The sequence below is a fragment of the Zingiber officinale genome, chromosome 3B (genome assembly GCF_018446385.1).
Source record: "Zingiber officinale cultivar Zhangliang chromosome 3B, Zo_v1.1, whole genome shotgun sequence".
NCBI lineage: Eukaryota > Viridiplantae > Streptophyta > Magnoliopsida > Zingiberales > Zingiberaceae > Zingiber > Zingiber officinale.
Window position 1 is genome coordinate 31,447,170 of NC_055991.1, and position 12,657 is coordinate 31,459,826.

The 12,657-nt window shown below is 38.4% G+C and overlaps 1 protein-coding gene across 3 annotated transcripts; it reads left to right on the top strand.

Annotated features, from left to right (window-relative positions):
* The first annotated feature begins 1,218 nt into the window (after positions 1-1,218).
* On the top strand, positions 1,219-3,932 carry LOC121968183 (MADS-box transcription factor 23-like). Of its 3 annotated transcripts, none has more exons than XM_042518655.1 (8): positions 1,219-1,422; positions 2,488-2,566; positions 2,963-3,024; positions 3,123-3,222; positions 3,291-3,332; positions 3,413-3,496; positions 3,569-3,702; positions 3,791-3,932. In XM_042518655.1, the coding sequence occupies exons 1-8, from the start codon at positions 1,241-1,243 to the stop codon at positions 3,807-3,809; spliced, it is 702 nt and encodes a 233-aa protein (XP_042374589.1). In that variant the 5' UTR covers positions 1,219-1,240; the 3' UTR covers positions 3,810-3,932. The 3 variants fall into 3 exon arrangements, with proteins under 3 accessions (XP_042374589.1, XP_042374590.1, XP_042374591.1); XM_042518656.1 differs by having other exon boundaries at positions 3,794-3,932; XM_042518657.1 differs by having other exon boundaries at positions 2,972-3,024.
* The last annotated feature ends 8,725 nt before the right edge of the window (positions 3,933-12,657 follow it).

Here is a 12,657-nt window from a genome sequence, read left to right on the forward strand (position 1 = left end):
CGTCCAAGGCTTAAACAAAGGATTTCATGATTATCTCCAGACAAATTCTGAACTACGTGACAATAATGTGCATCACCAACTTCGTGCCGACTTAGTTAAATATATTTAGTTACAATATAATAACAATCATTGAATTAGTATTTTATAGTTTCTTTTTATGTTTAATTTATATATTATTTTTTAATTTTATGAAAGTGTGATTTTTTTATATGATGTATTCCTTCATTTTAAATTTATAATAATATTTTAATTTTAAATAAATGACACTTATAAAATAAGGAAAAAATATTTTACTTAATAAATATATTTTAAGATATTATTATTATTGATTTTAAATAATAATTATTTAAATTATGTAAATAAAATTAAAATTTTATTTATTTAATGTAAAATAAGAATAAAGATAATGATAGACCCTCAAAGTATTAATGTTAAAATTAATATAAGAGAATGAATATTTTAATATAATATGTATGTGGCATGTGAACTCTATAATAATGACAGTTAATATTAAAATGAACGTGAAAAAATGAAAATGTTAGAGGTGGTGGGTGTAATACTAAATAAAATAATCATAATTTTGGTTAATTTTACCATATAAATTTAAAAATAGAGGTGACAATTAGCTAGTAACAAGTCAAGCTATAGACTAGATCCGGCGACTAGATCGGTCCTGATACACCACAATCAATTAATTAGGTCTAACCGTATCCTACTCGATCGATCGATGTTTACACCTCTAGTCTAAAGTAATACAAATCCGTTCGATCGTCCCCACCACGAGTTAGCAATCAATTACCTTACGGCCTTAAAGTTATAAACTATGTTCCTCTCAACCCATCACCTATAATACTTTTCCCTCTCACGAAATCATATTCCACCAATAGTATATCTAATAGCTAATTAAACAAACCGGCTAAAACAATATCGTGTTCTTTATTCAATTTCCCCTCCCCTTTTAATAATCTTTTTCGTAATTAATATTCAATAGATCATCCCATTGGAAGATAAATAACACCGGCACCTCAAAGCTATAACCAAAGAAAGAAAGCTAGAGAGAGAGAGAGAGTGAGAGAGAGAGAGAGAGAGAGAGAGAGTGCTTCGTCGTCCCACCTTCTAGCAAATTATTGGCTTCTTCTCAGGCATGGAATTAAACAGATTCAAGATCATTCTTCCTCCAGTTTAATTAATGGTTAAAAATCATGGTCTGCTATTGACTCGCTGTTCTTGTTGTAGAAAGATGGGGCGAGGAAAGATTGTGATCAAGAAGATCGACAACATGACGAGTAGACAAGTGACCTTCTCAAAGCGAAGGACTGGTTTGTTCAAGAAGGCTAAGGAGCTGGCCATCCTGTGTGATGCTGAGATCGGCCTCATCATCTTCTCTGACACCGGTCGCCTCTACGAGTTTTCTAGCTCCAAGTAAGTGAAAATCATTTTATGTTGTTTTTTTCTTCTAGATATTCTTGGGAGTGATCTTCTTAAACTCGTAGGATTTGTAAAAGTTAAGATCTTATAAGAAAATCTTTAGTGGGGTTTGAGATCTAGTGAATCTTAGTATCTAGATCTAATTGTGGTTTCTCTTCTCTTTTAGATTTTTATGCCATATTTAATAACACACTCAAACTAGCTAGCATCTACACTTTGGTTAATTCATAGAAAAATACTCTTAGTTTTTGAACTTGAGATTATTTTGATAAGTGATCTAGCCTAAGGATTGTTGATGGAGCCTAATATCACAGTTTCGAAGCCAAGATTAATTATGAGAGATATATATTCCATGAGAGCTTTATTATTTTGACATAATTTGTTTTTCAAAACCCTTTGATATGCAAATTAAACTGACAATTGCTTATCCATATTGATTGATTATCATTACTTTTCTAGTTACATGATCTCATTTTAATTGTTAAATACTTGCAAATGTGAAGTGCTTAATTAACTCCACTATCATCCCTAATTGACTAATAGGTAAGAGCGTATGACTTCTGATCCCGGACATAATAGTTATTATTTTGTAGGCTAGTTCTAATAGAGAATTTTCAGGGGAGACCTATGATATTCTTCTCTTGATTTAATTGAATAATATGAACTCCAATAAAGATAATGATCTAATTAATATCAACTAAATAAATGTTTAAATAGTCTCAAAACCCTAACGACGCAGAAGGTCAAAATAACCTTAATAAAAAGGACTCAAATTCTTCGGAGCCTTTTAAAAGTGCTTTAAACGATTTTTTTTCCCCTAAAATTAAGTTGATATGGATTACACTAGACAATAAATGTAGCATTCTGAATGAATTTTAATTTGATATATTATAACCTTGAAATTAAATTCGAATTAAAATTATGGTCTTTCAAAGTTTACGAACCCCCTCCATTAACTTCACACTTAACTAGGTTAAGTGTTGGATCATTAAAGAAAGTGTTTTATCTTTTATTATGGTTAATTAATTAAAGCTGGAGTATGTTTCCTTGAAATGGCAGCATGAAGTCTCTGATTGAGAAATACAGCAAGGCAAAAGAAGAGAACCATTTGATTGTGTTTGCAGCTTCAGATGTTAAGGTACACTTCTAGCTTCTGCTGGTTCATTGCAAACTACAATTTTCATTACTTAATCAAGTTTTTTATATATTTTTTTCCTCATTTTCAGTTTACTTTTTCTTGTTTTTATATTTGTTTCACACACTGAAAAATGACATTTACACTGCAGGTGATGAAATCTAGGTTAGAAAAGTTATATGTATTTGATCATAATCTATTTAATTGAGGTTTATGGATTGAAAAAGATCATGTGCTAGTAAAGATGTTTTTTGTTTGAGGAATACAAAAGAAGCATTTTGTTGTTCATGAGACTGCATCAAAACAACATGAATAAGTTGTTAATTTCTTCATTATTTCACTTGAAACTAAATGTTCATCTAGCGTGAATTATCGAGCCTCTTGTGGTCTTATTGCTAGTTTTGGCAGAAGGAGGCAGCGAGCTTGAGGCAACAATTTCACAACTTGCAACAAAATCACAGGTATGCAATTATCTAACCCTCAAAGACATCATTCACATCTAAAATGTACATTAACTATTGAATGAAGATGCATGTTATAAATTCATGATCAACTTCAGGAAGATGATGGGGGAGGAGCTTTCTGGTTTGAGTGTCGCCGATCTGCAGAATCTACAGAACCAACTGGAATCGAGTCTGCGGGGTGTCATAATGAGGAAGGTTTGGGAACACATTAATCTTTCAAGTGTTCAGTATGTGCTGTGCAATAATCACATCTGTTCTTGCAGGAACAACTTTTATTCGAAGAGATTCAAGAACTCGATCGAAAGGTTATTAATTATAACTACTACATTGTTTTAGCCAGGTACATCTTGATGGCCTAACTCAAATCATTAATTTCCTCACCCAGGGAAGGCTAATTGGTCAAGAAAATATGGAACTATACAAGAAGGTAAACTTGATGAGGCAAGAAAATGAGCAACTACACAAGAAGGTATCCATTTCACTTGTGTGTGCATTTCCACACTATGAACTTAAAACAATTTTGTACCATCAATGCGATCAGATTTACGAAACAAGGGCGGAGGATGACACCGATAGGGCTTCGAGTGTTCGACACAGTTTTAGTGTCACCGACGAAACATACATGCCCATTCAACTTCAACTAAGCCAACCACAAACTGAATGTCACAACTCAGGGTAGCTTCTTTTTTTCATTTTTATTTTCTTTTTCTTTTGGAAATTAAAAGATATGAAACTGAACTATTGATCTTATCTGAATTTTCAGCAGACATCAGCTGCACTGAAAGATGGCTCCAAACTGTGTTTGTGAATTTGAAGATCTAGCAGTTATTGAAAATTCAGACTGTTTGTTTGGTGTATTTTAAGGGTTATTGAATAGGTCTTTGAAACCTTTGTATGAACTAGGCAAACTTCATAAAAGATCTTGAACAGATCCATGATCCATGGACTGGGTGTTTCTATATGATTGGTCAAATAAAATATATATTGTGGTTCTTCATTGCATTCGACCATCTTCGTTTGATGGAATGTTTAGTTTACGAAGGGTTTTCTTTTATCTTATAAGAGAGCTTTCGGTGTCTAAAGGGTAGTAAAGTTCATATTATTTTCTCCATTGGTGTTGGAAAAGGAGGCTAGGGTACAGTAGATTATTATAGTAATTATACTGCTATAATATATATAGAAATTATAGTGCACCGACTATGTTGGCCTGCACATCCCGTGTGACGATGTGGGTGTCTCTCACGTGAGAAACATCTTCAAATTTGAAATTTATTTAAATATAAATAATGATATAATATATAATAAAATTTAATAGCATAAAAAGATTTATATACCCGGTCCAACCCATTTAGTTTGATAAAATTTAATTATTATTATTGTATTGGAATATGACATAGAGTAAAGTTGTCTCAATTTGGTCAAAACTAATGCTTATGAAATACAATTGATCTAAATATTTTCAATTTAATCCAAATCGCTTCAATACTATTATTACAAATCTATTTGCAAATAATAATATAGTACTGAAGCAATCTTATCAAAGATAATTAAGATTTTTTAACATATTTACAATACAACCCTATAAAATGATAGTCAATCTTACTATAAGTTACAGATTCTGTTAAATTTGAAATTACAAAATCAAAATTTAGACTTATTTCTATCAAGATAACTTTGTAGCTGAGGTCCAATCGGATCGACGGTCAAGGTAAGCCAAGCAGATAATCGACTGATAAACTTGAGTATCGAGAGGGCTAAGTGTCGCTCAAGTGGAATGCCGAGTGCCACTTGAGCCTGAGTGGATCATCTAGTATTGAGTAAGAGAACCCAAGTGCTAAGCATGGGGTTGTTGATGTAATTGTATTCGGGTGAAGGTTGACCAATTTGAATGTGCTTGGATTGGCTCGAGTTTAAATTTCGATGTTTGATAATGTGTGAGAGAGAAGTCAAATATGTCGAGAGAGGACCGGATACCTAAATGAAAAAAATCTTAATTGAAGGTTAGACAATGGAAAGTCTTAACTGAAGTTAGGTAAGGGAAAACCCTAATTAGAAGTTGGTAATGGAAAGTCTTAACTGGAAGTTAGACAACGGAAAGTTCTAATTGAAGTTAAGTAAGGGAAAGTCCTAACGAAAGGTTAGGCAATGAAAATTCTTAACTAGAAGTTAGGCAATATGAAATCCTAGCTGGAGGTTAGGTAGGTGATAAGTCTACTAAGTGACTAGTTTTAATTGGAGGTTAGGTAAGGGGAAGTCCTAGCGGGGCTAGATAAGAGAAAGTTCAAGTAAGTCAAAGATTTACCGAACACTTGATGATCAGAAATACAATGGAAAGTTGACAAAGGAAAGTCCAAGTGGATCAAGGAGGATTGAACACTTGGTAAACAAGCCTTGGTAGGTCAAAGTTGACCGAATGCTAGGCAACAGGAAATCCCAACAAGTCACGGATGACTTTAGAGTTGGGCAAAGGAACCTTAAACTCAAATTCAGAGTTTAGGGTTGGGCAATCGACAATCGATTATCCCAAGGCTAATCGATTAGGAGTTGGTTTCATAAAGCACGATAAGTATTGGAATTGTTAGGACCAAGGGGGGGGGGGGGGGGAATAGCTTTTCTCGCTTCAACGAAGATGAGTTGTAATGGAATACTTGAAGCAAAGAACTCTCCAATGCTAACATGAGGATTTACTTAGTATCCACTTTCTTGAGATGACTAATCCAAGGATCCACACAATTCACACATCTACACTATGAAAACACTCCTTCACAAAAATAATCTGGAGGCGGATAAGCCTCGTGCATGCTCACAACACGAAATACACTAAAAAGAACAAGAAAAAAAATACAATGAAATCTTGCATAAGATTACAACAATGAAATCTTATCTTGCTCTCTTCTTGTTGAACGAATCTGCCTCTTGGTAGAAGGAAATAGAACAACACTAAGCTCCAAGTACTCCCAAGAACTAACGCTGAGTGTTGTGTCAAGAACGGTCATGAAAACTTTTCTAAGGTTATCTTGGGCACCTTAATCGCTTAAGAATCTTCGAAGCGATTACCATGTCAACAACATACGCAGAACGACTATATTTTAGAACCTAAGCGATTACCCCAATCGCTTAAGAGGGGCAGAATCGATTAGCCTGATCAATTCCGCTCCCTTCTACTCGAACGTGAGAAAGGTCGTAAGTGATTAAGCTGCCTTGCTTAATCACTTACCATAGCTGAAGCAATTAAGGTAATTGCTTTAACACCTTTCTATTTCTTTATAGAAAGGATCTTAAGTGATCACCCTGATCGATTAAGGTCTGCTGAATCACTTACCCTAAGCGATTCAGTAGCTATCTGTTCCTCGCGTCAACAACTCTCTTAAGTGATTAAGTCCCTGCTTAATCACTTAAGCTCAGTGGGAATTGTAAGACCGATGCGGCCGGCTAGAAGGGGGGGTTGAATAGCCCTGAAAAATTAAACACAACCCTTTCTCGTACGATTAAACTAACACATAAAAAATAGATTAAACAGAAAATAAAGCATAAAAACGAGGCACCGAATTTGACTTGGTTACAACCGGGGAGGTTGTTAATCCAAGGATGAAGATCGCACTAAGAGCTCCTTCAGGCGGAGAAGCCTCGTTTACAGCAGTGTAAGCACAGAAAAACAGAAGCTAATCTAAACAGTGGAAGCACACAAGTGTTGTTTACAATTTCTGAACTAATGAAAAGCTTCTGGACCAAGGCTATATTTATAGCCTTGGTCGGGGCGCCTGGAAAGGTTCCGGGCGCCCTGGGGGGGATAAATTTTATCCCCCAACGTTCAGATTGAGATAATTCTCGATCTGGTCAACATTACTGTTCCGGGCGCCCCAGATGGGTCCGGGCGCCCCGGTCAGTTCCGGGCGCCCCGGACCCCGAAAGTCAACATAGTTGACTTTTTCATCCGGGACCGCTTCTCTGGTTCAGTCCCGGTTCTTCCGCTCCGGATCCGCTCGTTTGGGTGATCTCTGCCTTCCGGAAAAGGGCTCACCCGAACCCAACTTCCGGTCTTCTCGAGCGTGCTTCCCTCCGGCTTCTCGTCCCTCGGAATTGCCGCGTGTTTCCTTCTCGTCCGCCAGCGTACTCATCCGCAGTCTTCGTCCCTCGGTCGTCGACCTTCTCGCTAGCTGCGTCTCTTGCTCCCCGAGCAATCTTCCGCTCCGGCTTTCGTCCCTCGGAACCACCGCGCGCTTCCTTCTCGTCCGCCGGTGTACTCTTCCGCAGCGCCTCGTCCCTCGGACGCACAGCGTGCCGTCCTTCTCGCTAGCTGCGTCTTCCACTCGAGTACCTGTGTTCCTAAGCTCCTGCACACTTAGACACAAGGTTAAATACACAGGACCTAACTTAACTTGTTGATCACACCAAAACAACCTTGGGGTTCCAACAATCTCCCCCTTTTTGGTGTGATCAACCCAAGTTAAGCTAGGGTTAAAATAGACATAAAATTGAATTAAGTAAATTAACTTAAATTGCAATTTAAGTGCAAAAAGATAGAAAAAAATTAAATCTATCTACCTCCCCCTAGACTTATACTTTCCCTTCTCCCCCTTTGATCACAAAAAAATGGGGTTCCAAGAAAAATAATCTAAGGGTTAAAGACTTAGAAAAAATATTTCTAAAAAAAATCTAAGTTTTTAAGAAATTTAGAAAATTTTTCTAAGTAATTAAAGCTGAGATTTCTAGTTTCAAGAAAAAAAGTTCTTAACTTAGGAAAAAATAATTTTTGAGAATATTTCTAAGTATATAAATAAAATCAAAAAAATTCTAAGTAGGTAAATTGAAATAAAATATTTTGAATAACCTTTTTCAAGCACTAATTAATTCTTTAAAAGTTCTTACATTTATTTCAATATTTTGGCTTCCAGGTCGTGGCGAGGCACTAGGCCTTCTTGGTTATTGGAGCAACAACCACTTCCTTAGACAAAGCCTCATAAAGAAATTCTTTATTTAATTTTCTCACTTAAAGCGCTAATTTTACTTAAAATTAATTTAAGCATGATTTAGGAACCCAATATAGGTTCCAACCTACTGGATTAACTAAAAAGTTTTTAGGGACATATTTTCTAGAGATATTTTTAATTTGTCCCTGGTGATATCTATAATACCAATTCAAATTATTGAACCTTCTAAAATTGATTTTAGATGAGCAAGCAGAGTTTTTCAAATTTTCTACTTGAAAAATTAAATTTTGAATTTCTAATTTTAATTTTTCATTTTCTAAATTTGATTTATCTAGTATTTCTAACGGACAAGATGTAGCTAATATTGCTTTTAAATCTTTATTTTCATTTTCTAATTTGCAGCAATCTTTTGTTAAAATTTTAATGAATTTAAACATTTTATTAGGAGGAAGAGATCGTACCTCACTTACCTTGTCGATCTCGTTGTCGGTTTCTCCCCCTGAACTGCTGCTCTCTTCGGACGTGGCTTCCCCTTCATTGATGCTTTCGATGCTCATTTCGGAAGAGCTTGATTCGCAGTCGTCGTCTTGATGACTCGCCATTAACGCGAGCCCGGAGAACTCCTTGACTTCTGATTCCGACGATGTATCGTCCCACGTCGCTTTTAGGGCCTTGCGATTTTGGATAGGCTTCTTACCCTTGTCCTTCCCGTTGTTCTTCAGTTTAGGGCAATTGTCCTTGACGTGCCCTTCTTCATCGCAATGGTAGCAGCGGATGGTTCTTTTCTTTCTTCCCTGTGGATGGTTAGATTTCCTAGATTTACAAATATTTTTAAATCGTCTTACCATCATTACCATTTCCTCGTCGTCGAGAGAAGATTCTGACTCAGGTTCGTCTCTCGAAGCTTTAAGGGCGACATTATTCTTGGGCTCCTTCGGACCTGCACATCTTGACTCATGCACTTCAAAAGTTGAAAAGAATTCGTCTAATGAAATTTTTTCTAGATTTTTTGAAATGTAAAAGGCATCTACTAGTGATGCCCATTTTGAGTTTCTAGGAAAGGAATTTAGGGCATACCTTAGCGAATCTCGGTTACTTACCTCTTCTCCGAGATTCGTAAGTCCGTGATGAGTTCCTGAATCCTCGAGTGTAGATGTGCAATTGTTTCACCTTCTTCAAATCGGAGGTTTGTAAGCTGGTTACGAAGTAAATCCCGTCTTGCAAGTTTGGCTTCGGATGTTCCTTCGTGTAACTCAAGGAATTTATCCCAAAGCTCCTTTGCCGAGTTGTAGGTACCGACTCGATTGACTTCTTGTGTTGGAAGTACACTTAGCAGATGAAATTCTGCTTTCTTGTTTGCCACGTGGTCAGCCTGCTCCTTCTTTGACCATTGATTTCTTGCTTTGCCCTCTGGTGCTTCATAGCCAAATTCCATTGTTAGTAATAAATCATAATCTGTTTCAAGAAATACCTCCATTCGCTTTTTCCAGCTAGCGAAGTCCCCTTCGAATTTTGGTGTGTGGATGTTGGATCCGGCCATCTTGTTGCTTCGTTCGGCGGTTAGTCCTCCTGAAGCGCCTCGTCTCTGATACCACTTGTAAGACCGATGCGGCCGGCTAGAAGGGGGGGTTGAATAGCCCTGAAAAATTAAACACAACCCTTTCTCGTACGATTAAACTAACACATAAAAAATAGATTAAACAGAAAATAAAGCATAAAAACGAGGCACCGAATTTGACTTGGTTACAACCGGGGAGGTTGTTAATCCAAGGATGAAGATCGCACTAAGAGCTCCTTCAGGCGGAGAAGCCTCGTTTACAGCAGTGTAAGCACAGAAAAACAGAAGCTAATCTAAACAGTGGAAGCACACAAGTGTTGTTTACAATTTCTGAACTAATGAAAAGCTTCTGGACCAAGACTATATTTATAGCCTTGGTCGGGGCGCCTGGAAAGGTTCCGGGCGCCCTGGGGGGGATAAATTTTATCCCCCAACGTTCAGATTGAGATAATTCTCGATCTGGTCAACATTACTGTTCCGGGCGCCCGGAAGGGTTCCGGGCGCCCCAGATGGGTTCGAGCGCCCCGGTCAGTTCCGGGCGCCCCGGACCCCGAAAGTCAACACAGTTGACTTTTTCATCCGGGACCGCTTCTCTGGTTCAGTCCCGGTTCTTCCGCTCCGGATCCGCTCGTTTGGGTGATCTCTGCCTTCCGGAAAAGGGCTCACCCGAACCCAACTTTCGGTCTTCTCGAGCGTGCTTCCCTCCGGCTTCTCGTCCCTCGGAATTGCCGCGTGTTTCCTTCTCGTCCGCCAGCGTACTCATCCGCAGTCTTCGTCCCTCGGTCGTCGACCTTCTCGCTAGCTGCGTCTCTTGCTCCCCGAGCAATCTTCCGCTCCGGCTTTCGTCCCTCGGAACCACCGCGCGCTTCCTTCTCGTCCGGGACGCACAGCGTGCCGTCCTTCTCGCTAGCTGCGTCTTCCACTCGAGTACCTGTGTTCCTAAGCTCCTGCACACTTAGACACAAGGTTAAATACACAGGACCTAACTTAACTTGTTGATCACACCAAAACAACCTTGGGGTTCCAACAGGAATCACTTAGCCTAAGCGATTCTAATACCCTAATTTGCTTAACTTAAGCATAGAGTTCCCTTTTCCTAACATTCGATCAACCATGACCTATTGAGACTCCTCATTGCCTAGCATCTGATCACCCTTGACCTACTGGGACTTCTCCACTAAGTTCTTTGACCTACTTGGACTTTTCTCTCTGTACCAAGTGTCTGATCCTCTATGACCCACTTAGACTTCCAAACACTAGGTGTCCGGTCAACCTTTGACCCACCTAGATTTTTGAATGTCAGGCTTCACTCACTATGACTTTCTATCTGCTTGGATTCACTCACTATAACTTTCCTTACATCCGGCTTCACTTATCGAGACTTCTTACCACCTAACTTCTCTCACTATAATTTTTCCACTGCTCGACTTCACTCACTGGGACTTTTTCACCACCTAGCTTCACTCGCTAGGATTTTTCCACTACTTGGCTTCACTCACCGGGGCTTTCCAACTGCCTGACTTCATTCACCAAGACTTTTTAACTGCATGGCTTCACTCATTAGGATTTTCCTCACTACTCGACTTCACTCATTGGGACTTTTCACATCAAGTGCTCGGTCAACATTGACCCACATGGTTTTTCTTCCTTCTGCCAACCATCCCATTGGTCTTGCCCTTGCGTAACCTCTAGTTAGGACTTTCTTAGTCAAGTTTCTGGTCACCCTTGACCTACTTGACTACTCTCTCATTTTAAACTGGTCAACCTGAGGGATTCATTACGAAGGGTAAAGAGCATCTTGTATGTAAGCTCAATCGGTCTATCTATGGACTGAAGCAAGCTTCGAGATCTTGGAACATCCGGTTTAATGAAGTGATCCAGTCTTATGGATTTATTCAGTGTCCGGATGAGTCTTGTGTATACAAGAAGAGTGACGGAAACGTGGTGGCATTTCTTGTACTATACTAGATGACATTTTACTCATTGACAACAATGTCAAAGTGTTGTCGGACGTAAGGGTATGGTTGTCCAAGCAGTTTGATATGAAGGATTTGGGAGAATGTGGGCATATTCTTGGGATCAAAATAAAAGGGATCGCAAGAAAAGAATATTGTGCTTATCCCAAGCTTCATACATTGATACTATTCTAGCTCGTTTTAGCATACAAACCTCCAAGAAAGGTTTTCTACCTTTTCGGCATGGAGTACTTTTATTTAAAGATATGTCTCTTAAAACATCAAAGGAAATAGAGGACATGAAGGCAGTTCCTTATACTTCGGCTATAGGAAGCCTAATGTATGTGATGCTATGTCCGGATATCTGTTTTACCGTAGGCATGGTTAGCAGATATCAAAGTAACACAGGACAAGGTCATTGGACTGTCGTAAAGCATATATTGAAGTACCTGAAAAGGACTAGAGATTATATGCTAGTTTACCAAGCAGATGATTTGCTCCCTGTAGGTTACACGGATTCGGACTTCCAATCAGATAGGGGCAATAGTAAGTCGATCTCAGGGTATGTGTTTACTTTGGGAGGTGGGCCCATAGCATGGAGGAGTGTTAAGCAGAAATATGTTTCGGACTCCACCATGGAAGCTGAGTATGTGGCAGCCTCTGAGGTAGCCAAAGAAGTTGTATAGCTCAGAAACTTCTTGATAGAGTTAGATGTGATTCCTGATTTGCCCAAAATTATCACAATTTATTGTGATAATAGTGGTGCAGTAGCAAACTCGAAGGAACCATAAGCCCATAAGGCAAGTAAACACATTGAGCGCAAGTACCACCTGATACACATTGGCATGGAAAATTCAAAAAATATAAATACTCCAATGGCAACTAATGTTAAAATCGACTCTAACTTAGAAGGAAAATCGATAGACTTGAAATACTATCGAAGTGCAATAGGAAGTCTACTCTACCTAATCGCAAGTCGACCCGACATTCTGTTTGCAATAGTTATATGTGCAAGATACCAATCTTGTGCAAAAGAGTCACACCTAACAAATGTTAAGAGAATTCTAAGGTATATTAAGGGAACCCTTAATGTAGGACTTTGGTACCGTAGGACTTGCATCTTAACTAGCTATTCTGACTCAGACTATGTCGGGTGCAAACTAGATAGAAAAAACACAAGTGGTAG